The sequence below is a fragment of the Phyllostomus hastatus genome, unplaced genomic scaffold (assembly GCF_019186645.2).
Source record: "Phyllostomus hastatus isolate PE091 unplaced genomic scaffold, TTU_PhHast_1.1 phas_contig_5, whole genome shotgun sequence".
In the NCBI taxonomy this organism is placed as follows: Eukaryota; Metazoa; Chordata; class Mammalia; order Chiroptera; family Phyllostomidae; genus Phyllostomus; species Phyllostomus hastatus.
Window position 1 is genome coordinate 2162850 of NW_025333897.1, and position 27063 is coordinate 2189912.

General features: G+C 49.4%; 2 protein-coding genes and 1 pseudogene across 3 annotated transcripts; all 3 read left to right on the top strand.

The window, feature by feature from the left end:
* The first annotated feature begins 1704 nt into the window (after nucleotides 1-1704).
* Nucleotides 1705-15985, top strand: ECH1 (enoyl-CoA hydratase 1). The gene is made up of 10 exons (XM_045846751.1): nucleotides 1705-1860; nucleotides 2274-2481; nucleotides 2631-2719; nucleotides 13746-13867; nucleotides 13951-13999; nucleotides 14176-14240; nucleotides 14842-14912; nucleotides 15002-15073; nucleotides 15357-15507; nucleotides 15683-15985. The coding sequence occupies exons 1-10, from the start codon at nucleotides 1809-1811 to the stop codon at nucleotides 15785-15787; spliced, it is 984 nt and encodes a 327-aa protein (XP_045702707.1). The 5' UTR covers nucleotides 1705-1808; the 3' UTR covers nucleotides 15788-15985.
* On the top strand, nucleotides 4850-7097 carry LOC123823889 (annotated as a pseudogene).
* A 2986-nt stretch (nucleotides 15986-18971) lies between the features above and the next one.
* Nucleotides 18972-25974, top strand: LGALS4 (galectin 4). 2 transcript variants are annotated; one of them, XM_045846567.1, is made up of 10 exons: nucleotides 18972-19132; nucleotides 19476-19564; nucleotides 20853-21057; nucleotides 23199-23333; nucleotides 24597-24623; nucleotides 24724-24765; nucleotides 24940-24969; nucleotides 25266-25354; nucleotides 25492-25657; nucleotides 25738-25974. In XM_045846567.1, exons 1-10 carry the CDS (start codon nucleotides 19088-19090, stop codon nucleotides 25882-25884), a joined length of 975 nt encoding a protein of 324 aa, XP_045702523.1. In that variant the 5' UTR covers nucleotides 18972-19087; the 3' UTR covers nucleotides 25885-25974. The 2 variants fall into 2 exon arrangements, with proteins under 2 accessions (XP_045702523.1, XP_045702524.1); XM_045846568.1 differs by lacking the exon at nucleotides 24597-24623.
* Nucleotides 25975-27063: the final 1089 nt, after the last annotated feature.

A 27063-nucleotide genomic window follows, 5' to 3' on the forward strand; every position in this document is an offset into this window, starting at 1 on the left:
CCCAGGGAACGGGGTGGGAGGAGCATGGTTTGGAGTTACATTTGCACAGTTCTGTATTATGACCACATACTGATCAACTTCCTTATCTTTACCCCTGAAATTTATCTTGTGTGGGTGTGTCAGAATTTACCTGGTCCCAGAGGGTATTTCCACCTTTTTGCTACTGCCAACAATATACTGTGCTGCTGTATATCTTTATACAAATACCTTGGCCAACATCCCTGGTATTGTTTTCAAGGTACATTCCTAGTAGTGGGATTGCGGGGTCAAAAGATCTATGTACAATTACAGTGTGATAGGTACTCCCCAATTGTGGTAGGTGGGAACTTGTGTGGGGTGACAGATGACAACCTGGAAGGAATCTGTTTTAAGGACCTTGGCTCATGGAAGAGGTAACCTGTGGAAAGGAGCAAGTCAAAAGGATAGTACTGCCTTGGCTGGTGTGGTTCAGTGGATTGAGCATTGGCCTGTGAACCAAAAGGTCGCTGGTTTGATTTTTCAATTCCTGCTCAGGGCACATGCCTGGCCTGCAGGCCAGATAGTCAGTTGGGAGCATTCAAGAGGCAACCAATAGATGTTTCATACTTCAATGTGTCCCTCCCTCCCTCCTCTCTCTAAAAATGAAATTTTAAGAAAAAGTACAGCACCTTGTTCATGCATGTGCTCCTGAAAACCCACTTGGAGAATATACACTGAAGTTTTGAAACTCAGATTAACATTACTGAAGACCTGGCATCGGATGAATATGCTTCAACAAGGGATTTTCAGATAGAACCTCCAGACAAGGAGAAACTAGTCTACATTACAGCCACAAACTTCAAAATCTGTGATTTATTTTTAAGCTAATCATGGGGGTAAAAAGTAAATTTCCCCATTTTTTGTTTTCCAGCACTGCTATTTGTTAGCACTTTTGAGTCTCCTATAGATCTACGTACATACTCCATTGTATGCCTACTTTTATGCTGATGATACTAAATGTTCTATCTTTCTCTTTCATATCTTGGTATTTGCATAGCAGTTTCAAGAGTTTTCCATTGCATAGATAACTAAACAATTCTCTGTTGATGGACAGTCACTGGTTCTGTTTTCCAGTAGACCCTGCCTAGGACGTTTCATTAAGGCAGGGTATTCCCTGTAATCCTGTTTGCCAAGAGACATCCGTTCACTTCCCGGTGAACATCTTCCTAATGAGCATACTTAAGCAGTTTTACGGCACATATGCTGGTGGGTTAACTGGCTTTTTTTGATAGAAGACTTTAAAAGAAATTTAAGAACATGGACTTCAGATCCACATAAATCCTCTCTTCACTCCTCATCTCCAGCCCCAAGTTTCTGTGTACAAAGAAAGTAGGACCTCGTGGTGGTGTGGGAGATTAACAAGTTATCAGTCAGTCAATGTTGGCCCAACTATGTTTCTGTTCCTTGATATGGGTCAACTGTCTAGATAACTTTTTCCTTTTAGTTAACATGGCACTAGTAAATTATTAGGACCGCAGTTATTCAGCCATTATGTCCTTGGACATTTAAGCTGTTTCCAATTTTAGCATTATACAACAGCACTGTAATGAACTCTGTGCAGGAATGCCCATCACCCGGTGAATTATTTTTTAAGGCCAGGTTCCTACTGGGCCAAAGGGTCCTGTTAGCCAACTAATCAAGGCTATTTCCGGTTGCCCTTAGTAAAGATGGCGGGAGGAGAGGCGTCACCGACGTCTGGCTGCGGCATTGGTGCCCTCACCCAACATGGCTGCTTTTGTGCCCGCCTCTTTGGCTTCCTTTTGTCGAGTTACTTCAGCAACTCAGTAGCAATGGCGGCGGTGGTGGCGGCTTCCAGCAGACTTCGCGACCTTCTGACGTGGCGTGAGTCACCGCTTGAACTCTAAGGGCCCATTAACACTGTCGTGCTGTCATAGAGATTATAGGACGGGGAGGACTGTCCCAGGCCATGCAGGGTTTGTGTCCTTTAAACTTAGAGAGCCATGTGTTCCCGGCTAATGGCTCCCAGTTTTATAGGCCTGTGTGTTACTGTTGGGTCACTAATGGCTCACTGTCCCTAATACGGGGTCAGTCCCAGGATTAAGGGTTTGAAGTGGTCCTCAGACTGAGGTCGTTGATAATACACCCCTAATCTTCAACTTTGTATCTACCTAAACTGAGGTTTCTTAGGGTCCTGTGTTCCCCAATCTAGTGTCATGGAGATGTGTGCCCTTTGCTCTTGAAGGTGCTGCATCTCCAATCTGGAGTCATCAAAAGCCCTTCCTTCATCTCCCTAGGATTGACAGCCCCCACCCACCTGGGTCTCAACCTAAGCCTTCGCCCCATGGGCTCCTCTGCACAAGATGAGGCCTCCAGAGCAGCCCCCAGTGAAGCCCCACACCACAACTATGAGTCCCTTAGGGTGACAGCTGCCCAGAGACACATTCTGCATGTACAGCTAAACCGGCCGGAGAAGAGGAATGCCATGAACAAAGCCTTCTGGAGGTCTGGCAGGGAGATCCCCAAGGCCTGCCTGCAGGAGGAGGCAGAGACTGAGGGATTGGTCAGGGGTGGGGTGTGAGAGATGGTTGGACATGAGGGTAGGGGATTTCCACCCCAGACACAGCCCTTATTCACTCTTTGCTCCTGCACAGAGAGATGGTGGAGTGCTTCAACAAGATAGCACAAGACGCTGACTGTCGGGCTGTGGTGATCTCTGGTGCAGGAAAAATGTTCACTTCAGGTATGAGGTGCTCTCCACCCCACCCCCACCAGTCTTCCCTACCCTGGGAATAGAGCAATGTTTTTCCTTTCTTTTCTTTCTTTTTTAATGCATCTAAGAAAGTAAAGGTGTTAGGAAGTAGCAAGTAGCTCATGTCTGGAAACAAGTTAGCTAATGCTCAAAGACCTGGCTCCTGGAAGGCTTCCAGGCAATGGGTCACAGAGAGGAAAAATCATTAATCATGATGACTTGAGGAGTTAAAGTCATGGTCATGTTGTGGTCTCTACTGATTAGTCCATGCTAGGGTAGTGGGTAGTTGATCAGTGCATCTGGTCCTGATGTCAGCCATAGTGGCGTTTGGCTGTTTTTCTGGGCCTGGAGCCAAAATGCTACTGAGGCCTAGGTGTTATCACTAGTTTGACCAAAACTGTCTTTGTGGTCAATAGACTGGACACTTTGTTTTGATGCTGATGAGAACCTCATTGTCCTGAGTATACTTAAAGGAGTTGTCCTGCAAGGGAGGAGGCAGGGAGGTGAGTGGGGTGCTGGGTGATGCCATTTTGAATCAAAAGGAAAGAAAGGAGGAAAGCTCATATTACATAAATGAAGTTTCTATGCGGTTACAGTTTCCCCTTTTCTTTTGATCACTCCTCAATCTTGAGGAATAGAGGGCATCTAGGTTTCAGTTCAATCGAGGGAGGGTTAGCTCATAAGATGGAGTCGAATTTGCCTGGCTATTATGCCCCTCTTATCTGGCTCTTGTCATCTCACAAGCCCACCTCTTTCTCCTGGTCCCTGAGCTTTAAAGGGGGCATTCTAGGTATTCATTTGATAAGCGGGAACCACAGAGATGGTAGAAGAAACAGTAGGCCAGGATACCTGTATCCAGTCTCTGAGTCTTTAAGACTGCCAGTAGGGAAGACCTCTAGATGAAAGGTTCAGAGCTTCATTCTTGCTGGAATGAAGGCAGGCCGTGATAGTCTGACCAATTTCCCTGGCCTACAGTCCAGACATCCCTGATGAATGCCCTGACACCAGCTCAAGCAAGCTCTCTGTGTGGCTAAAACAGCATCAGTCACCAAAGCCATTTAAGCATAAACTGTTGTGATGACTTATCCGAAATTTACATTGTGTTGTCTGGCTCAGGTCTGCAATTATAGGCTCAGAAAAAAAGTTTTTGTTCTCAGTAATTCCAAGGCAGAGGATGGGAGAAAAATAAAACACTGGTACAGAGGGCTGCACCCAAACAGTTTCATTAGAAAAATTCAGGGTTCTGGCCAGGTAGCTCAGTTGGTTAGAGCATTGTTCTGATATACCAAGGTTGTGGGTTTGATCCCTGCTCAGAACACATATAAGAATCAACCAATGAATGTATAAATTAAGTGGAACAACAAATCTGTGTTTCTCTCTCTCTCTCAAATCAACAAATAATTTTTTTTTTTTAAGAAAAAAATATCAGGGTCCAGTCCACACATGAAAAATAAGATTTTTAAAGACAATGAACAGAACTAGAATCTAATAACCATAGTTGGGTATTATAGTTCTTATTGGAACAACTTTTTTCTCTAAAATCACCCTTATTAGCCCTGACTAGTGTGGCTAGTGGGTTGGACATCATCCCACAAACCGAAGGGTTGCTGGTTCAGTTCCTGGTCAGGGGACATGCCTGGGTTGTGGGCCAGGTTCCCAGATGGGGGCATGCGAGAGGCAGCTGATCGATGTTTTTCGGCACATCCATATTTCTCTGTCTCTCTTTCTCCCTCCCTTATCCTCTCTAAAAATAAATGGATGAAATCTTTTTTAAGAAATAAATAAAGTCACCCTCATTTTATCAAAGATAGCTAATTTATTGTAAGTCTAGTTTCAATAAATTTGGCCTGTTATTTGCATGAATATTACAAGAATGGTAATTGATCACAGATTCTTTTAAGTCTGCTTTGCTGGAACTTCATAACAAATCTCTAGATTGAACTATAATTTGCCTCTTAGAGCTAAGAAGCTAAGCCACATGGTTGCCGTCAGCATTTGCCTGCAGTACCTATTGGTTTGGGTGAATTCCTCAGGTTCTTGAGGTTCCTCCAAATGTCTTGAGGTTCTTTCTTTGTTGTCTCCCAGGAAAGCAACCTTCACTCCTTACCTGGAAAGACTGCAATGAACCTTGTAAGTAAGGTATCAGGATGTTTTTCCAAGGGGTTTATGTTGGCTTCCAAAGTCTATCTTAATTCCTTAAGGTTTTCTGTTGACATCCAGAGTCTATACATGTCTCTCTGAGACATGACATTCCAATCAAAGTCTTGGTAATACACCACTTTCCAATTGTGTCCTGTTATAACAAGCACTGATTCCTAATGAATTTATGCAAACAACCATATTGCCATGATAATAATACCCAGAGTCTCCAAACTTCCATGGGGGTCAGGTTAGAAGAAAAATATAAAAGTTTCAATATGAGGAATGCTTCTTAATTGGGGTTTTCAGCAGCTTCTAACCTCCCCACTTATCATTAAAAAAATTAGAGATTTTATTTCTTTTTAGAGAGAAGGGGAGGAAGGGAGAGAGAGGAGAGAAACATCAGTGTGTACACAGATTGGTTGCCACATGTACACCCCCAGATGGGGACTTGGCCTGCAACCCAGGCAGGTGCCCTAATTGGGAATTGAGTCAGCGACCTTTGGGTTCACAGGCCAGCACTCAATCCACTGAGCCACACCAGCCAGGCCTAAAAAAATTTAAAACCTTCAAATTCCGAAAATAGTCCAACAGAACATGATAGGATCATGAACTCTGAAATCTGAACTTAAAGCCCTTAACCTGTGAGAGTCTTTTTTTTTTTTTTTTTTTTTGGCAGTAAAAGTGTGACAGTAATAATATACTTTCATGCAATTATCCAGCCAACAGGGACTGATTTCCAGTTGCATGTCTGTTCGGTCTTTGATTGCCCCATGGGCCTGCTCCTCAGACGGGGTCGCTTCCATTGGGCAGATCACTGGCTCCTTTGTTGTCTCTGTTCTGCTGTTAAGCCTGACCAGGGATTTTTTTAAATTTCTGATATTGTAGTTTAGAGTTCTCAAATTTCCATTTGCTTCTTTTGTTGTATTTTTCATTTCTCTGCTGAATTTTCATGTCTTTTTATTTATCACGAGCCTATTTTTCTCTGCGCCATTGAGCATAGTTATAAGGCTGCTTTAAGATCCTTGTCTCCTAATTCCAGCATATGGGTTGCCTTTAGGTCGGTCTGTTTATTATCTTTTCTTTTGAAAAAATGGGTCTCATATTCTTTTATTTACATTTTGAGTAAGTTCGCATTGTACCCTGGATATCGGGTTATTGGAACATGTGGAAACTCTGGATCCTGCTATATAACTCAACAGAGTGTTGAGATTCCTATTTTATCAGCTTAGTTGGAATCAGTTTTTCAATCTTTTGGGCCGTATTCATGGTTCATAGGTCAGTGAGCAATCTAGGCAGAATTTATACACAGAATTTGGGGCTCCCCTCTCTGGCCATCTCCTTCCTGGGTTTTACTCCCTTACTTTTCAGCAACTAGGGTCCCCCCTGACTCTGTTGTCTGCTTCTCCAAGCACAACTTCAGGTTGGCCTCAGGCTAAAGCTTTAAAAACAGGTAAATTCACTTGGTACCAGAACCTTCGTTTAAGTGATAGCTCTCTCCAGAATGTTCCCTGTGCTCTCCCGTAGTTTGTATCTTACCCAACCAGAGCACATAGTTGTCTTCTGTGAGAGGGTCCACGCCCTAAGCAAAGCGTCACAAACAGATTGCTGGATTGGAGCCAGCCTACTTGGCTTGGGTGCTCTGCTGAGGAGCCTGAGGGTGGGCTGCAGTTTCCACCACATCCACTCCTGATCCCTGGCCCATCAGTGGCACGGCGTTCAGGGCGATGTGGAGCAGCCAAGGAGTTCAAGGAGGCACTGCTAAGCCCAGGTTCCCCAAAGCAGTGATGTTGCACCCTATTTCTGGCCCCACACTGGACCTGAGACCCCCAGATGCTGAGCTGCCACTGCTTCAGATGCAGACCCCACCACAGACTTTGCAACAGCCCATCCGCCCAGCAGCAAGTGGCGCCTTCCAACAATGAAGCATATTTTTCAGAACATAAAACAAGAATGTAGTCATTATCAGAGGTGGGGACATTCGGAAGTTGTTCTTAATCAGAATGAAGCTTGTACCTCAAGGTCAGCACTTGCAGCACCTAGTCGTCCAGGTCCGTCCCAGATGAGGAAGAACCAGCCTCCCTTTACACTTCACAAGTTGGAATAGTGTGGTCGTTTCTTAAAAGACTGAAGATAAATTTTGGGAGGAGTATGAGCAAATCCTCAAAGCAAACTAGCAGAACAATATGAATCTTTTGTGAAATTCACACATGATCAGATTGTTCGATGAAATGTGACAAGCCCAAGCCACTGTGCCCTGAAGCTTTTTTCTTTTTTTTTTAAATATATGTTATGGCTTATGTTATTACAGTTGCCCCATTCTTTTTTCTCCCCTTTATTCCCCGCTGCGCTGCACCCCACTCCCAACAGCATTCCTGCCTTTAGTTCAGGTCCGTGGGTCGTACATGTAAGTTCTTTGGCTTCTCCATTTCCTCTACTATGGTACTATTTTGTACCTACCATTTATGCTCCTTATTCCCTGTACCTTTTCCCCATTCTCCCCTATCCCCCTCCCCTCTGATAACCCTCCATGGGATCTCCATTTCTGTGATTCTGTTCCTATTCTAGTTGTTTGCTTAGTTTGTTTTTGTATTTTAGATTCAGTTGTTTATAGTTACTAGTTTTTTGTCATTTTACTATTCATAGTTTTGATCTTCTTTTTCTTAGATAAGTCCCTGTAACATTTCATATAATAAGGGCTTGGTGATGATGAACTCCTTTAACTTGACCTTATCCGGGAAGCATTTTATCTGCCCTTCCATTCCTTTTGTAAGAAATTTTACTTTTTTATTTTTAGAGAGAGGGGAAAGGAAGGAGAGATGGAGAGAAACATCAGTGTGTGGTTGCCTCTCACATGCCCCACACTGGGGAGCTGGCCCGCAACTCAGGCATGTGCCCTGACTGGGAATCAAACCAGTGACTCTTTGGTTCACAGGCCTGTGCTCAATCCACTGAGCTACAGCAGGCAGGGCTGCCGTGCTTTCCATTCTAAATGATAGCTTTGCTGGATAGAGTAATCTTGGATGTAGGTCCTTGCTTTTCATGACTTGGAATACTTCTTTCCAGTCTCTTATTTCCTGTAAGGTTTCTTTTGAGAAATCAGCTGACAGTCTTATGGGAACTCCTTTGTAGGTAACTGTCTCCTTTTCTCTTGCTGCTTTTAAGATACTCTCCTTATCTTTGCTCTTGGGTAATTTAATTATGATGTGCCTTGGTATGTTCCTCCTTGGGTCCAACTTGTTTAGGACTCTCTGAGTTTCCAGGACTTGCATATCTATTTCCTTGGCCAGATTGGGGAAGTTCTCCATTATTTTTTCAAATAAGTTCTCAATTTATTGTTCTTCCTCTTCTCCTTCTGGCACCCCTGTGATTCAGATGTTGGAACATTTAAAGTTGTCCCAGAGGTTCCTAAGCCTTTCCTCATTTTTTTTTTTTGAACTCTTGTTTCATCATTCTTTTCTGGTTGAATGTTTATTTCTTCCTTCTGCTCCAAACCATTGATTTGAGTCCTGGTTTCCTTCCCTTCACTGTTGATTCCCTGTGTATTTTTCTTTATTATAGCCTTCACTTCTTCCTTTATTTTGTGGCCATAGTCAGGTAGCCTGTCTCCTGTCACTTAGTTCTTTTCCTGGAATCTTGATCTGTCCTTTCATTTAGGCCATATTTCTTTGTCTCGGCTCCCCTGTTACATTTAAGGGGTGGAGCCTTAAGTATTCACCAGGGCAGGGCAACCCATGTCTCTGAGTTGTGGTGCTGTATGTGGGGAAGGGGTCCAAGAGGGAACAATGCTGCTTGCTAGGATCTTGCCCCACATTCATTCACTTACCCTGCTACCCACAACGGAATTTCTCCCTTCTGGTGCTGATTCTGGGTGGATGGGTTTGGGTATATTCTAGGACCCTGTGGGTCCCTCCAATGGACTCTTCTGTGAGGCTGGGAGTTTCTCCCACTACTGCAACCCCCACAGGTTTTTACTAGAGGTTTTGAGGTTTTATTTTTCCATGCTGGAACCCTGGATTGCATGGTCTGTCTCACTCCCCAGTTGTTCCTCCCAGTTTGTCTGCACATAAATGTGGGACCACCTGGTCTGCCAGCTGCTGCCTCATCTGCCTGGTCTGCCAGCTGCAACATTGCCGTGCATCCTCCTTGCCCTGGCTGCCTGTTTCTACCCATCCTACTGGTCTGGATGAATGTTTTCTTCTTTAACTCCTTGGCTGTCGGACTTCCACACAGTTCAATTTTCTGGCAGTTCTAGCTGTTTTTTGTTGTTTTTTTTTTGTTGTTTTTAAATTGGTTGTTGTCCTTCTTTTGGTTGTGAGAGGAAGCAAAGCGTATCTACCTCCACCTCTACCTTGGCTGGAAGCCCACTTTCCTATATACCTTGTACCAGGTTTGACGTCAGGAGAGGCGGCTGCTGTGCACTTTTTGCAACTGGTTTGATGTCACGTTTCAGCTTCAGCTTTGCATCCTGAGAACACTTAAAAGGTTTCTGCTGGTCCATTTTATACAACTTGAAAGACCTTTAAAACTTTGTGGTTACCACAAGCATATCTTTCTTTTCTGTTCATTCAATAAACAGCTGTACCCTACAGTGATACGTTTTCCAAACAAAATACCCGGAGCAGCAGTTTGTCCAAATACGCCCTCAGTGCCACTCAACAGATCTCTGCACAGGCCCCAGCCCAGGGCTGGGGACTCTGGGGACTGAGAGAGCCCTGGGCCATCATGGAGTTCCTAACTCAGTGGGGGAAGACAAACAGTAAACAATCTATTTTTTTTTTTTCTGTGTCCTCTGTCAAGGACACTCCCATGCCAGCCTGCCTCCTGGTGCCAGGGACCTGGAAGCAGGAGCCGGCTCCTCATTCTGACCTCTCGCCCTCACGGAGCTCGCGCCTGAGGAGCAGGGAGTGTGGGCTCATCTGCTGCTGCTCCGGGCCCTGCGCCTGCGTCTTTCAGCTCCCAGCTATTGTGGCTGTCTCCCTCTTCCTGTGCTATTTTTTTTAATGAAACAACAACTGCTTATTGAATGTTTAAATGTACCAGATACTAATATTTTCTGGTTGAAACAGGTGTGTAAAGTTTGCTTAATTTTCTTTTCTTTTTAAATTTTTATTGTATTTTTTTATTACCATTTAGTCCCCTTATACCTTCCCGCCACAATCACCAGAGTGTTGTCTATGACCGTGAGTTTTTTTTCCTTTTTATTCAGTGCTCATCCAGTTTTCAGCAGCAAGACTCTGAGGGCCACGACCAGAACTGAACCCGCAACCCAGGCATGTTTTGTGACTGGGAATCAAACCACAACCTTTTGCTTGGCAGGTCGATGCCCAACCAACTGAGCCACACAGGTCAGGGCTCATTAGTACTTTTTATAATAGAATGGAACTACTAATTTAAAAAGAAAAGAAATAGCCCTGGCTGGTGTGGCTCAGTGGATTCAGCGCAGGCTGCGAACCAAAGGGTTGCCGGTTCGATTCCCAGTCAGGGCACATGCCTGGGTTGTGGGCCAGGTTCCCAATAGGGAGTGTAAGAGATAACCACACACTGATATTTCTCTCCCTCTCTTTCTCCCTCTCTTCCCATGTAAAGATAAATAAAATCTTTTTAAAAAGATAAATGAAAAGAACTAATCCACACTCAACTTAGCATTTGTGAGGTACGTGAGCACTGCACACATTAATTCTCATCAGCCCTGAGAGACAGGCTCAGTTCTCATCCCCATGTTTTATATGTGCACCCAGAGAGAGGAGAAAATGGCCAGTTCTTACAGGTGGTAAGTGGCAGAGCTGGGATTTTTTACCTCGGACTGCTTGGCTGCAGAATCCTTGCTGATAACCACTGAGTGACTATTGGGTCTCTAATGCGCAATTCAAAGCAAGGGCTCCGTGCCCCGCAGCCAGCCACCTGCCACTGGTGCTTCCTGCCCACATCCCTTCACCTGTCTGTTGCGGTTTCCTCATCTGAAGAGAATGGAGAGTTGACATTAGCACCTGCCTCAGGTTGCTGTGAGGGTTCAGTGAGGATATACGCATAAAACGTCAGTGCATGTAACACCTGTGTGGTGTAGCTGTTGGTGATTGTGAGTAACTTCATTATGATTACGAATAATACCTGAAACATTTCAAGGTCCACGAGGGAATGAGATGGAGTTCTCTGCAGTGAGTAGTTCTTACTGTGGAGGGGGATACCTCATACCCTGCTGGGGACCCTTTACTTCAAGGCATTGTGAAAGCCAGTGTCTGCAGGTCCAGGTAGGGCTGGTAAACCAGGAAAACCGGTAGGAGGAGGGATCACAAGGTGCCAGGCTCGTCTCCCTCTGGGAGTAAGCTTGGCTCCTATGGGTCACTGGGGCCTCCAGACAAGGAGTGGGCGGCAGCAGAAGCCCTCAGGCTGACCCAGGCGGTTCCGACCTCCGCTGAAATGGAGTCTGTAGTAATAGTGGCTCGTGATGCTGTCCGTGCCAGACACTGCTGAAGTTCCTGGACTCTGTCTCCTTGAAGTCTTACAGGCCGTCAGTTCTCAGGACTTTACCCTTGGTTGGTTTGTTTTTAAAAATTTCAAGCCCTGGCTGGCGTAGCTCAGTGGATTGAGCGCGGGCTGCAAACCTGCCTGGGTTGCAGGTCATGACCCCCAGCAACCGCACATTGATATCTCTCTCTCCCTCCCCCCTCCCTCCCTCCCCTCTCTAAAAATAAATAAATAAAATCTTTTTTAAAATAAAAAAAATAAATAAAAATTTCAGAGAAGAGAAGGAGAGAAACATCGATGTGAGAAAGGTAGATCAATCCATTGTCTCTCACATGCCCCAAAATAGGGACCTGGCTCTCAACCCAGGCATGTGCCCTGACTGGGAATTGTTCCAGCGACCTTTTGGTTCACAGGCTGGCACGCAGTCCACTGAGCCATGCCAGCCAGGGTGCCCTTGTTTTACAGAGAAGAAACCGAAGGCCCAGAGGATGAAGTGACCTGGCCAAGGTTGCACAGGAGTTCCGTCTTAAACACACTTAACTTGTGCAAATGCAGCTCTACCCTGAGCCAGCGCCCCTCCGTCCCACCTATTTCAACAAACCGTGCAGGCAGTGAAGCCTGCGAGTCGGGGGGTGCATGTACGTGGAGATGATTTTTCACATTTGTTAACTGAGTCGTTAGAGGACCGGCAACAGGATGAGCATGACTGAGCCCAGGAAGAAGAAAGTGGATGATTCTACTCAAATTGGCCCTTGTCTGTCTCAGAGTAAAAACCATCGTCCCCCCTCCTTGGCCCGTGAGGCCCCACACAGCTGGCCCTGTCACCTCTCTGACCTTGACTCTGCCCACTTCCCCCTTGCTCATTCCACCCCAGCTACCCTGGCCTCCTCAATGGCCCTCACACAGACCAGGGGCATTCCCACCACTGGGCCTCTGCACTGGCTGTTCCTGCCATTTGGAATCCTCTCACCCAGATGTCCCTGCAGCTCCCCGAGTCCTCCTCCACATCTTTACTTGGGTGCCACTTTTTCGGTGAGAGGGTCCCTGACTGCCCAGTTTACCACTGCAGCAGCCCTCACTGCACAAACACACCCTTCGGTGCACACACACACCCCTCGCACGCACACACCCCTCACTGCACACATACCATCCTCACTGCACACACACGCTCCATTCCGTTCCATTTTCCTTCTTTCAGCATTTCTCGCCACCTGACAAAATACGTCTATATATGTTTGTCTCTTGCATAGAAAGGCAGCTCCATGAGGGCAGGAGTTGTCTGTATTGCTCACTTACTGAGTGCCTACTGTATACTAGGCCCTGTTTAGCTACTGGGGAGACAGTGGTGGGCAAAAAGACAAAAATTCCTCTGCTCCTGGAGCTCAAGCTCTGACCCTAGGCGGGAGAAAGACACTGAACGCAATAAGCCTATTATTATGCGACAGCAGGGGGGCAATGTAGGAGGCAGATAGGGAGGGGATCGAAGATGATGCTGTTCAGCCAGGTGCCCGGATCAAGCCTCCCTGCAGAGGTGACCTCTGCGCTGTGGCCTGGATAGAGTGATGGAGTCAGTCTCGGGGCCATCGCAGGAGGAAGGACTGTCCTAGGCAGCGGGAGCAGGAGGCCAGAGGCCCTGGGAAGGGAATGTGTTGTGTTGTCGGACCAACCGTTGGAGGCCTGTGTGCCTGAAGGAATGGGTTGGAAATGACGTTTGTGCAGAGCTGGTTCAGGTGTTTTGGCAAAGACCTTGCATTTTATTCTGAGTAAGTGGGATGGGAGGGAAGAAGAGAGGGCCCTGCAGTGCCTGCGAGTTCCCTCTGGCTGTGTATGGGGGAGCAGGCTGTGGGAGCCCGGGGGGGGGCGGCGCACAGAGACTAGGGGCCACGCATGATGGGAGCCAGACGAGGGGTCATAGAGAATAACAAGTGGGGGAAAGGTCAGCTCCAGGCTTGTCTCTCAGCGGAAGCCCCCAGAATTGTGCCATCGCACGTTTTCGCATCTCAGGAAACACGGGTGCCATTGACTCAGTTGCTCAAGGCACAACCTGACTGTCTAGCATGATGGTGAAAAGAATGGCCCCTGGTTCTGGCTTTGGAATCACAGCCCCACTGCTCACAAGCCATTGTGAACGCAGGCAAGTGACTTAACTTTCCTGTGCCTCAGTTTACCCCCTAAAGTGAAAATAGTCATAGGACCCACCTCATAGGATTGTCCTGAGGACAAAGTGAGTAGTGACTCAATAAATGTTAACTTTTATTTACTTCACAATCCCTTGCTAAGCACTATGTGAGTTGCTTTCTCCACTCTGGTGGTTTGAGGGTTCAAATAGGCTGAGCCCAGGTTCTCGCCTCTAGATGGGATGGTGGGTCGCATCTGGGGGCTCCTGAGCCTCCTCACATCTCCCCACCAGGTATCGACCTCATGGACATGGCTGCAGACCTTCAGCCTCAGGGAGACGATGTGGCCCGCACAAGCTGGTACCTCCGTAAGCTCATCGCCACATACCAAGAGACCTTCAGCGTCATCGAGAAGGTGACTCTGGAGGCTCATGAGGCATCCCGCCTGCCCACCTCTCCTGAACCAGCCCTGACCCCGCCCCAACTGTTCTCTCCTAGTGCCCTAAGCCCGTGATTGCCGCCATCCACGGGGGCTGCATTGGCGGAGGTGAGTCTGCCTCATCCCGGAGCTCATTCTGGGTGGGTGCCCATTGACTGCTGTTGCTCGCCTCATCCCGTGGCCTCCAGCCTCAGATCTGTTGCTGGTTAGATTTTGTCCCAAGGTGGAAACCTCACGACCTGGGTCCTTGAGGTTGTTTAGTGTCCCCAGCCTCTACCCCCCAGGTGTGGACCTCATCACCGCATGTGACATCCGGTACTGTGCCCAGGATGCCTTCTTCCAGGTGAAGGTGAGCCATCCTCCCAAGCTTCTGTTTCCTCAAGTCCTGCTTAGAGCTGGGCAATGAGTGGCACAGTGGGGGCAGAGCAGGGATGGCCCAGGTAAGGAAGTGGGGTGCGGGGGGAGGTCTGGAGTGAGCCCAGAGGGCTTCATGGAAGAATTGACCCTTAAAAAGTGAGGCTTGGGAAGAAAAACAACGCTTGGCTGTGGAGGAAGCCAAGCGTGGGTCATGCTGCCCAGGCGCGGTCAGGAGTGAGGGAAGGTGTGGGCGAGGCTGGGGCGCTACATTATGGGGTCAGTGCCTGAGAGGGTAGGAGGCAGCATGGAGCCCAGGGGTGCTGTAAGGGGTGAGGTGACAGGGTTAAGAAGGACTCTCCTCTGGAGGTAGATGTGGCTGACCAGGAAGAACTGAGCTGGCAGGGGGGTTGGTAGGTGGGCTGTGTTCCGGCCTGAAGGAACCGTGTGGGTGGAAACGAGATGGAGTAGTGGGGCAGTCGTGTCTGAGGGAGGGGTGGAGAGGGGCCTCTAGTTAGTGCAGTTTCACTGGCATCGAGGTGGCACGGGGGCCTGTATGGGGCAGAGACTGAGCCCTGATGGGACTGCTCCTACAGGAGGTGGATGTGGGTTTGGCAGCTGACGTGGGAACGCTGCAGCGTCTGCCCAGAGTCATCGGGAACCAGAGGTATGTGGGAAAACCCGGGGAGGGGACCGAAAGGCATCTCCTGGACCGGGAATGACTGCTATTTCTGATAATGCCCTGCCCCCCTGCAGCCTGGTCAATGAGCTGGCCTTCACCGCCCGCAAGATGATGGCTGACGAGGCCCTGGGCAGTGGGCTGGTCAGGTAGGACCTCGCCGGTTCTGGTGAAGAGCTCAGGGGCAGCCAGGTCTGGGTGGGGTTCTCTGAGTCTCCGTGGAACCTCACTTACGGTTTCCACGTGGCTTCCTCTCTCTGAGTGGTTAGTTCTTTATTCTGGAGTCTCTTGCCCTGACCTGACTGGTCCATTTCACGGGAGAGGAGGGTGGGGGGAGCTTCTGCTTTCTACTATGATTGGCCACTGCTAATATGGGAGGGAGCAGCAAAAGCCCGTCTCAGACCCCTGATTCCTGATGCCCTTCATCCACAGCCGAGTATTCCCGGACAAGGAGGTCATGTTTGAGGCGGCCTTTGCCCTGGCAGCCGAGATTTCCAGCAAGAGTCCTGTGGCAGTTCAGAGCACAAAAATCAACCTGCTCTACTCCCGTGACCATTCGGTGGCCGAGGGCCTCAACTACATGGTAAGACTCTCCATCTGACCAATCACAGCCCTTCTCTGATCTCAGAGCAACCACTCAGGGCTCAGTGGCTGCTACAGGCCTTGTCCTCTGATTGGTGTGCTGCTATGTCACTTTTTTCACTGGTCCGACTCCAGTTTTGCTGTCTTTTCCATTACATGCTGCTCTCTTTATCTAGACGTCCTGGAACATGAGCATGCTGCAAACCCAGGACATTGTTAAGTCTGTCCAGGCCGCAGTGGAGAAGAAGGACCTGAAGAGCGTCACTTTCTCCAAGCTCTGAGAGACCCTGCATCTCAGGCCCTGGCTGGGGACCAGCCTTGCTCCCCCTCCTGCCTGTGTTTCCACATCCACAGAGAAGGAAGGCTAGGGAAGATGCTCATCTTGCTGCCTTCTCACTCAGTTCATAACCTTATGAGCCTGATTTCTTCATGCCCAAGGCTGTATCTTCCCCCCATGAACAATAAAGCAAAGTCAAGAACCTGGTGTCCTTATTGGAGATGGGAGAGGCGCCAAGAGGCTAAGATGCGCCTGGGGGTCCATGGACCACAGTTGTGCTGAGGGTTGGGGAGAGAACTTTAACCAATGGGAATGGGACCCATGTAAGTGGTGACCATTCAGGGTTGGCAGTGGGCAGGACCAATAGAAAATCTGGCACAGAGTTCCAACAAGATGGAGGCACAGGTAGAAACCCTTCACTTCCTTGCACAATCCAAAGGAGGATAACAACTGATCTAAAATCTATAAACAACCATAAGTGCCAGAAAAGCAAACTGCATGGAACTCTGACAACCACAGAATTAAAGAAACAGTCGACCAAACCAACCAGACTGGTAGGAGGGAGATGGGGCAGATGGGTGGATGGAGAGAACCGAGCAAGGTGGCAGACTGCTGGCTGAATAGGAAACTGAGACTCAGCTGAGCGTGGACTACAGCAGGGGTTGCCTCAGTGGGAGAAACTCCCAGTCTCACAGTTCATTGGAAAGTGGGGCTAGAGCCGAGCAGTCGAGCTGCATTGTTCCCTCTCTGGCCCCTCCCCCACAGACAGCACCACAACGCAGCAAAGAGGGTCCCCCTGCCCTGGTGAATACCTAAGGCCCTGCCCCCTTACAACCTAACAGGTGCACCAAGACAAAGAAAATGGCCCAAATGAAAGAACAGAGCAAAAACTCCAAAAAGAGAGCTAAGCGATGAGGAGATAGCCAACCTATCTGATGGAGAATTTAAAGCTGTGGTAATCAATATGCTCACAGAACTAATTGAGCTTGGTTACAAAATGAAAGAACAAATGAAGGATACCCAAAGTGAAATAAAGCAAAATATTCAGGGAACCAACAGTGAAGGGAAAGAAACCAAGACTCAAAGCAATGGTTTGGAACAAAGGAAGAAATAAACATCCAACTGGAACAGAATGAAGAAACAAGAATTCAAAAAAATTGAAGAGAGACTTACAAACCTCTGGGATAACTTTAAACATTCCAATGTCCAGATCAGGGGTGCCAGAAGGAGAAGAACAAGAGCAAGAAATGGAAAACTTATTTGAACAAATAAAGGAGAACTTCCCCATTCTGGCCAAGGAAATAGACCTCCAGGAAGTCCAGGAAGCCCAGAGTCCCAAAGAAGTTGGACCCAAAGAGGAACACACCAAGGCACATCATCATTAAATTACCCAAGATTAAAGATAAAGAGAGAATCTTAAAAGCAGCAAGAGGAAAGGAGACAGTTACCTACAAAGGAGTTCCCATAAGACTCTCAGCTGATTTCTCAAAAGAAACCTTACAGGCAAGAAGGGGCTGGAAACAAGTATTCCAAGTCATGAAAAGCAAGGACCTACACCCAAGATTACTCTCTCCAACAAAGCTATCATTTAGAATGGGAGGGCAGATAAAGTGCTTCCCAGATAAGGTCAGGTTAAAGGAGTTCATCATCACTAAACCCTTATTATATGACATGTTAAAGGGACTTATCTAAGAAATTGAAGAAGATCAAAACAATAAAATGACAACAAAACACAACCATCAACAACTGACCCTAAAAAAAAAAAAAAACCTAAGCAAACAACCAGAACAGGAACAAAATCAGAGAAATGGAGATCACATGGAGGGTTTTCAGTGGGGAAAGTGAAGGGAGGAATAGGGGGAAAGGTACAGGGAATAGGAAGGATAATTGGTAGGCATAAAATAGACGGGAAGAGGTTAAGAACAGCATAGAAAACAGAGAACTCAAAAAACTTATATGTACAACCCATGGACATGAACTAAGTGGGGGGAATGCTGGAGGGTTGGGGGTGCAGGGTGGAGGGAGGGTAAAGGAGGAAAAAATGGGACTGTAATAGCATGATCAATAAAATATAGGTAAAAGAAAGAAAGAAAATCTGGCACAGATGGAGCGAGCAGAGGCTACAGCTGGTCCCCCTGCCTGCCCGAGGCTTGAGGGCGACGTTCACCCTGCCTGGCCCTCACTGCACAGGGGGATCTGGTGCTGGAGTCTGGCTAGGGTTCCACTGCTACCCAGTCTTAGACGGACTGCTTTATTTCTTCAGGCTTCGGGTTTTCTCATCCACATACATACAATCCCACCCTCCTGGATTTATGTTCAGAATAACCAAGAGACCAAGCATTAATTTAGTGCCGTCCATATGCCACATCCTGTCTGAGCATTTATTAACTTAGTGATTTCTTTCAAGGACCTATGAAGTTGATACTATTAATATCCCCATTTTACAGAAGGGCAAATGGGCAAATTGAGGTTTAGGCACTGATCTAAGATCACAGAGCCAGGAAGTAGCAGAGGCAGGATTTACTTGTTTATTCATTTTTAAATTTATTTATTTACTTTTAGAGACAAAGGAAAGGAGGGAGAAAGAAAGGGAGAGAAACATCAGTGTGTGAGAGATACATCGATCGATTGCCTCTCCCACACCCCCAACTGGACATCTGGTCCTCAGTCCAGTGAGGCACACCAGCCAGGGCCAGAGGCAGGATTAAACCCATAACCTCTGGCTGCAGAAATCAGTGATCTAATCCACCATGTATTCAATAGAAAGTCATGGGAAAGGCATGTAGTAGGCACATAATCCATTTAGGTCCCTTCAAAGTTCCTGGAATGTCCTGAGCACCCAGTCCCTCCCTGCTTTCCCTGGCTTCCATTGCGCACCTGTCCTGGGCCACTCCTGCAGCCCTGCCCTGCCCCACCCGCTGGACCTCACCCTCCCTCTGATAACAAAGGTCCAGGGAGGGTTTTATGGGCTCTGATAAGGCGCTGTCAGGGCCCAAGTTCACTAGCACTTCCTCTTTGCAGAAGGGTCTAGAGGAGGGGTCCCTGACCTGAGTCCCCCCAGGCCTGGCCCAGATGATCTGGGTTCTGACTGGTTACCACTGAGGCTGGCGAGAGAGGGAAGGCCGGGGGTGCTCAAGGAGAAGATGTGAGCCTGGGGCGCTCAGAAGAGGGACCCTTTGAGCCCTGCCCTGCCCGCCCCTCCCTCGTCCTGAGGTATAAGAGCCAGCTGCCACCTGCCACCTGTCACCATTTCCCTCTCCTGCTGCGCTTCTCACAGGACGAGCCACCAGCCCAGCCTTTCAAGATGGCCTTTGTTCCTGCACCTGGCTACCAGCCCACCTACAACCCGGTGAGATACTAGCCCAGGCATTGACCCAGGCCCTGGCTTAGCTCCAGCCTGGCCTCTCCAATCCAATTTCCTCTCACCCCAATCTTCAGAGGTGCCCACCCAACCCCTGGGTCTGATGGACCCAATACTTGCCATGGCGCGTGATTCACTCCCACCCTGTCACTCAGGCTGTTTGTGTCCACACCGAACTCTTGGCCCTCCTCATCTCCATGCTGACTCCTCACTCCTCAGTTTCCTTTCTTGCTTAAGGGAGCAGTGGGGGTGGGGGGGGTTCTTCTCATTGAGGGGGAAAGGGTGCAATAGGTGGAAAGCCTATGACACCCCTCACCGGCCCCTTCTACAGACTCTGCCCTACAACAAGCCCATCCCTGGAGGACTCAGTGTGGGAATGTCTGTTTACATCCAAGGAGTGGCTAGTGAGCGCATGAAAAGGTAACCCCCTCCCCCAGGCCAGGCTAGGCTGGGAGAGGGGCTATAAGTAGGGGCTTCTGGCTTTCTTCCCTCCCCTCACCCTGGCTGGGGAGGAGCTCTGTGCCACCACAGCTGAGGGCCAAGGACCCGCTCTGGCCTGGGGAGTCCAGGGCTTGGTGATCAGATCAGGAGGAGAGCCCTGGGGGCTGGGGGGAGGTCAGGGAGCTCACCACAAGAGGCGGCCCCAGAACTGGGCTGCTGGGTTGGAACCGATGGGTGTGGCAGCATGAACAAAACCACGGGCCAAGCCAACACAGGGCTGTTCCGTCAGCGGCTGTGTGACTGGGAAAGCCACTGCCCCTCTGTGCACTTTGGTTCCCCACCCAGAGACTGGGACTCAGTGTGTAAACGACATAGGACTGGAAAGGAAGCGCTGAAGTCCTTAAAATGGCGATAATAACTGAACTGAAGCCACGGGACTGCTGCTTCTATGTCCATTGTTTCTCTGATCATGGAGGGGGTCTGCTTTGTGCCTGGGCACTGCGGCCGAGCGGTCAACAGCACAGACAAAGGACCCTGTCCTCATGGAGCTACCATCCTAGTAGAAGAGACAGATAAAAAATAAATAAGTTAAATGTATAATATGTCGGATGGTGATAAGTGCTACGGAGTCAACTAAGGAGGGAAGGCAGATGGGTGGATGTGAGAGAGAAGGGTGTGGCATTGTCCCTTTACATAGAGTGGCCGGGAACGGCCTCCCTGGGAAGGGGACATTCAGCGAAGACCTGACGCAGGTGAGGGAGGGAGCCTGGGGTGTATCTGAGGGAAGGGCGTTCTAGGCAGAAAGAGTAGCCAGTGCAAAGGCCCTGAGACAGGTGTGTGCCTGCCTGGATGGAGTAACTTTGGGGGTGCTGGTGTGAGGGGAGGTGCTCTAATCTGGATGTTCACGGGCTCCCTCTGGCTCCGTGTGGGGAATGACTTACAGGTCCAGGCATGCAGCAAGAAGTCTGAATTGATAGATGTAGGCTTCCTAGGACAGTGCCTGGCCCACGGTGGCCGAGGGTGAACTCAGGAGTCCCAGTGGCAGCCCTATTAGGGGGGCTGGGGAGAAGTCCAGGAAGGAAAGGGAGTGAGCGAATCTGCCTCCCGAAACTCAGGGGCGCAACCGCCCCCTCCTGTTCTGAATCAACAGTGGCAAGGTCGCCCCACCAGGAACCATGGAACAAGGTGGGACCGACAGGGCTTCCCAGAGGAGGGTCTGCTGGGCTGGCAGGCAGGGCCCGGGGAACATCTCTCCATGTCCCACCAGGTTTGCCGTGAACTTCGTGGTGGGACAGAACCCAGGGTCCGACATTGCCTTTCACTTCAATCCGCGCTTTGATGGCTGGGACAAGGTGGTCTTCAACTCGCAGCAGGGCGGCAAGTGGGGCAGCGAGGAGAAGAAAAGAAGCATGCCCTTCCACAAGGGCGCCGCCTTCGAGCTGGTGATCATGGTCCTGGCAGAGCACTACAAGGTAGGAGCTGCGGGCCAGGGCCTCCTCCTGCTCCGCCCTCTCTCTTCCCCCTCCCTCCTCCCCTCTCTCCTCCCTTCTCCCTCGCCCCCCCTTCTTTCCTTCCTCCTCTCTTCTTCTTTTCTCTCTCCCCCCTCCCTCTTTCCTTCCTAGCTCACTTTTTCCTTTTCCTCCCTTCCCTACCTTGTAAAAAAATTTCTCTTTTATCTTTTTCTCATCCCCATGCCTCTACCACACAGAGGCTTCTAACCTGTTTAATGTATATCATCTGTTTCTTTGTGTTCTTGCAAAATGTGTGTCTTTGCTGTTTCTCACGGAGAACTCTGAGCACACACACACAGGGAAGGTGTCGTCTCCTTGGCCAGCTCCAGTCGTGGTCGACCCTGCTTCCATCCTCACCTCACACTTCCCCACCTGAGGGATGTCACAGCAAACCCCAGATATCATACAATTTCACCCATAAATATTTCAGCCTTTTTTAGAGATTTTATTTATGTGTTTGTTTGATTATTTATTTAATTTTTAGAGAGAGGGGAAGGGAGTGAGAAAGAAAGGGACAGAAACATCAATGTGTGGTTGCCTCTCACGTGCCCCCTACTGGAGACCTGGCCTGCAACCCAGGCATGTGCCCTGAGTGGTAATCAAACTGCGACCCTTTGGTTTACAAGCTGGTGTTCAATCCACTGAGCCACACCAGCCAGGGCTATTTCAGCTTTTATAAACACAGTCATGAAAACTGTGTTTATAAACACAGTCATGAAAACTAAGGACACCTGAAAACTGACAGTGTGTCCTTAGTGTCACCACATGTCGAGCCGGTGTTCCAGCCACCTCAGAAACGCCGTGTTTGCTGTTTCCTGCAGTTTGTTTGAGTTGGGGTCCAAATGAGACCCACACGTTGTGACCTGTTGCTACGGTGCACGTGTTTCATGTCTCACTAAAGTGCGACCCACACACAGAAAAGTGTTCGCTGTGCATGCTTGGTTTTCACAGGGAGTGTGCCCCAGAAAACCCTGTGTGCCCGCGGTCCCCTTGACCCCAGGGGTGGCCTTTCCCCTGACTCCCCTCAGCCCTGACCTTTTTCTGTGCCTTTGTTTCTTTTAAGTGTGTGGGCTAGGTGCTGTGCTGTTGCCTTCTGCCCTGTTCTTATGTATCGTGTGTGTGTGTGTGTTAAGCCCCTGGGTTGCTGTCACACCTGGTCCGTACCTTCCAACAGTTGTGCAGGGCTCCTGGCACACCCACTCTGAGTGTGACCCATCCCCGAGTCCGACTCCCCATCAAGGACACTGAGCAGACCCCATGCACACGTGTCCCACGGGACTCGTGCAAGGCGTCCCTAGGAGGGGGGCTGCTGGGCTGGGCCACCCACCTGGGCTTTGTTTGCCCTCATACAGGCACCAGATTTCTAACCTCCTCGCTGGGGATTAGCTCCATGCTCTGAGGTTGGACAGACAGGGATCTCAGGCTGAGCTTTGCCCCTCCCCAGTGTGTGACCTTGAGCTGACCAGTCTCTCCCCCGGGCCTCCGCTTTCTTGAACAACAGGGATAATCCCTTGCCCTGCCTCACAGAGCTGCTGAGGGAATCGCGTGTTGCTATCACAGCGGGAAGTGCTTAACAAGTAGGAAGCACTCAGCCCGGCAGAGCTGGCTCTCGCCCCGTGGCCACTGCTCAGCACTGCAACTAGAACTGTGCACTGAGATATGAGTACAAGGCAAGGCTCTCCACAGGGTTTGCACAGTGCCCCCAACAGGCTTTGCTGGGTCAGAGTGAGCCCGATTTACAGGGGAGGAAACAAAGTCCCAGAGAGGTGAAGTGATTTACCTGAGGTCACACAGGTTAGACAGGTCAGAGATCGACCACCACCCCAGCTCGTTTGGCGCTCAAAGTGGGACTCAGACTCAATTCTCTCCTGATCTCCATCCCCAGACTACATTCTATGTTCTCTCCCATCCACCAGTCTGTCAGCTGACTTTTGACCCCAGCTTGACCTCTGACCTGTGGACTCAAGGTTCTTGACACTGAAGCTATCTCAGCTCACCCCCAGGACTTTTGATCCCAAGTTAACAAGACCCCTGTTCCCTGCTTCCTGTGTCTCCCTCCCCCAGTTCATGGCTGCTGACTTCGGCCTTACCCCATCCTGCAGGTGGTGGTAAACGGAAATCCATTTTATGAGTTCGGGCACCGGCTCCCTCCACAGATGGTCACCCACCTGCAAGTGGATGGGGACCTGGAGCTTCAGTCAATCAACTTCATCGGAGGCCAGCCAAGACCAAACCACGTGTGTAGTGTCTCCCTCTCTCACTTGTTTTCTTCTTCAATTCATTCACTCCCACGTTCCTTTGTTTCCTTTGCTGGGTGATGCTGTGGACCCAGAGGACCAAGACAGTCTAGTATGTCACCAGATGGCATTGGGCACAGTGGTCAGGGCCAGCATGGGGGACACACCAGAGCTTTGGGGAGTCTTCAGGAAGGCCTTTCTGAAGGAGGAGGAGGAGGAGGAGGAGGAGGAGGAAGAGTGTACTTAAAGAAGCCTACACTCAGACTCCTGACGTGCCCTTCAGGGAAAGCTCCACCCTCACAACCTGGAAGTGTCCCCCCCCCCCCCCCGCCCCCGGCACATCACCCTGTGACCCTCAGCTACGTTCCACAGCCATGGAGCTGAGCCGGGGAAGCTTAGGGAACCTGCCCCAGGTCACGGACCCATAAGTGGCTGAGCCGCAGGGCCTGTGCTCCGACCTCGCCTCTGCTCCCTCATGAGGAAACGTCGGGAATATCTTTATCTGTAAGGGGGTCACCCGCCTGTGAGCTCCATTTTGCCATCGTGTTTCATCAATGCGTTTTTGAAAAATCAACAATAAGGCCTTCAGAAAAGGGCCATCAGAGTAGCTGGCTTAAAATGGAAGCCAAGGCAGAAAGGAGGACATTGGAAAGAAGAGGAAGCAGAAAGAGTAAATAAAAGTTAACTAGGGAAGGGAAGGGTATTTCGGGCAGAAGGAACCACCTGAGAGGAGGTGTGGACGAGAGAGGGCAACAGAGACAGACAGAGACAGGGAGACGGAGGCACACACAGACTGAGGGAGCCAGAGACAGACAAGGGAGAGACAAGAACCTGGCTGGTTCTGAGGACTACGCCTGGCCCCCACACTAGGCATGCGCAAAGAGGGGCAAATGGTGGTTGGGGCCGAGAAGAGCATGGGCTTTGTGTGGGCCTGGGAGGAGTGGACACTTCATTGTGCAGCTTCTGGATTGCTTCAGGGTGCAGGGGTAGTGCTGGGGTGGGGGCAGGTGAGAACAGCAGGAAGCCAGGATAGGAGAGGTACAAGAATGGAATTTACCAGGCTTGTCCTAAGGGGTGGAGTGAGATTCACCATGCACTGGAGATCCCTAAACACAACGAGTCCCCCTCCATTAATGAGCCGTCTGAGTGCCGCTCTGTGACCCCAGAGTTCCCTTGGTGGGGCGGGGAGCCTGCCCCAGGGCAGCATCCTAGGCCTCAGTCTGGAGTCCCTCTCATCACCTCCTTCTCCCTCTGTGCCCATAGACACCCATGACTATTCCGGCTTATCCAGTAAGTACCCTTGAGGTGGAGGTTTGTGGCTGAGGGGGTCGTAGGGTGGCTGAAGGACCCCAGCCCTTCTCACCATTCCTGCTTTTTCACGTCTGTGTAGGGTCCTGGACAGAGCTACCAACCCTCGCAGAATCAACTGCCTGTAAGTGGGAGGGCTGTGTGGCCATCTGGTGGAAGTGGGGAGAACTGGGAGGGTCAGAGGTTGGATCCCCAGGAGTAAAAATTCAACACCCAGAGATACACCTGCTTGGCATAGATGTGTCATAGATATTTGTCGAATAATATAGAGTAATATATTTTCTTCTTCACTTTACAGACCATGGAGGGACCCCCAGTGTTTAACCCGGTAAGGAGCCCTGTAGTTTAGGGCTCTGTGGTGGGCCATTTGTGGGGAAGCAGAACTGCTGGGGGTGTTGGGGGGCCCTGGTCCATGGGGAGCGCTGATGGGGCAGGACATAGAGTGGCAGAGCGTGTTTGGGACGGGGTGCGGGAGGAGGGAGGAGTTGGTGGTCTGGGTGGGGCAGGGGACAGGGGTTGGGGACATTTTCCAGGATGAGTATGGGCCCCTCTTTGAAAATGTGTCTTTGCATCTGGCTTCTGGGGACCTGGGAGATGATGGGACCCCATGATCTCTCTCCACAGCCTGTGCCATTTACGGGAAGAATACAAGGGGGGCTTACGGCCCGAAAAACCATCATAGTAAAGGGCTATGTGCCCCCCACGAGCACAAGGTACAGAACCTAGACTGAGGTGGGAATTCGTGGCTCATCTCCCCCCTCAGGCCCAGGAGTCCAGTGCCCAGCGCCCCCTTCCCTAGGGGAACCAGGTGTGGGCCCCTTCTGACCCTCATCTCCCTCTCTGTCCCCAGCTTTGTGGTCAACTTCAAGGTGGGGTCCTCAGGGGACCTGGCTCTCCACATTAACCCCCGTCTGACCGAGGGCACTGTGGTGCGGAACAGCTATCTGAACGGCTCATGGGGTTCTGAGGAGAAGAAGATCTCCTACAACCCCTTTGGTTTCGGCCAGTTCTTTGATGTGAGTCTGGCTGGGTCTCTTACCCCTTTCCGTGCAAAACCTCTGTCCTGGCTGTGACCTCACGCCCGCTCTCCCTGCAGCTGTCCATCCGCTGTGGCCTGGATCGCTTCAAGGTTTACGCCAATGGCCAGCACCTCTTTGACTACTCCCATCGGCTTTCGGCTTTCCAGAGAGTGGACACTCTGGAGATCCAGGGTGATGTCACCTTGTCCTATGTCCAGATCTGACCTAGTCCTGGGACCACAACCCCTGGGAACACACAGACAAGAACCCCAAAGGACACCCTTCTAAGCCCCTAATAAACTGAGGGCGTCTAATGAGTGTCTGCGGCTCTGTGCACCTCCCTCTCGGCCCCTTCCTTCCTTCCTTCCTTGCTGGGTTCATCGTGCGCTGGCCCCTGGTCTTCCCGCCTAATGAACCCAGGTACCCGCCCCACCCACCACTGACCTTAGGGCCTTATTGTGGCAACTCGTCCGCTCCTCACAACAACTGTCACCACCCAAAATCAAGAATGAACACTACTCATGACGCCAACAGAAAATGTAAAACATTACAAGGGAATATTAGGAACGATGCAGGCCAACAAGTCAGGCAGCTTAGATGTGAGGAGAACAAATTCCGGGGAAGTCAGACATTTTCTAAACTGACTAGAGAAGACACAGAAAATACTTTGTTTTCTCCATAGAAACATTCATAAAAAGTTTGTAGAAATATACATTACAACTAACTTGAAAATTACAGAGACCTAAAGTAGCCCTGACCAGTGTAGTTCAGCTGGTTCGGCATCACCCCCCAAAGTGAAGGGTCACTGGTTTGCTCCCTGGCCGGGGCAGGTGCCTGGGTTGCGAGTCCAGTCCCCAGCTAGGATGCGAATGAGAGGAAACTGATCAATGTTCCTCACATGGATGTTTAATTCTTTCTCCCTCCTCCTCCTCCCTCTGAAAATAAGTAAATAAAATCTTTAAAACAAAAAAAAACCTAGAGTCAAAACAATTTTGAAAAGAACAAAGTATTTAAACTACCTGATTTCAAGACTTACAATAAAGCCCCAGTAACCAACAATGTGGCGCTGGCATGAGGAGAGGCACACAGGTCAATGAAAAAAAGAGTTCAGAAATAAACGCACACATATATGGTCAATTTATTTTTGAAAAAAAATTGTCAAGGTAATTCAATGGGGGAAGACAGTCAATGGGGGTAAGAAATGAAGCTCAACCCTTACCTCACACCATACACAAAAATTAACTCAAAATGGATCAAGACCTAAACATAAATGGTAAAACTGTAAAAACAGCTAGTAAAAAAAGAAATGCAAGAGAAAATCTTTGTGACCTGATAAGCAATGATTGCTTAAATAGGACACAAAATCAGAAGCCATAATAGATAATTTTGACAAAATGCACTTC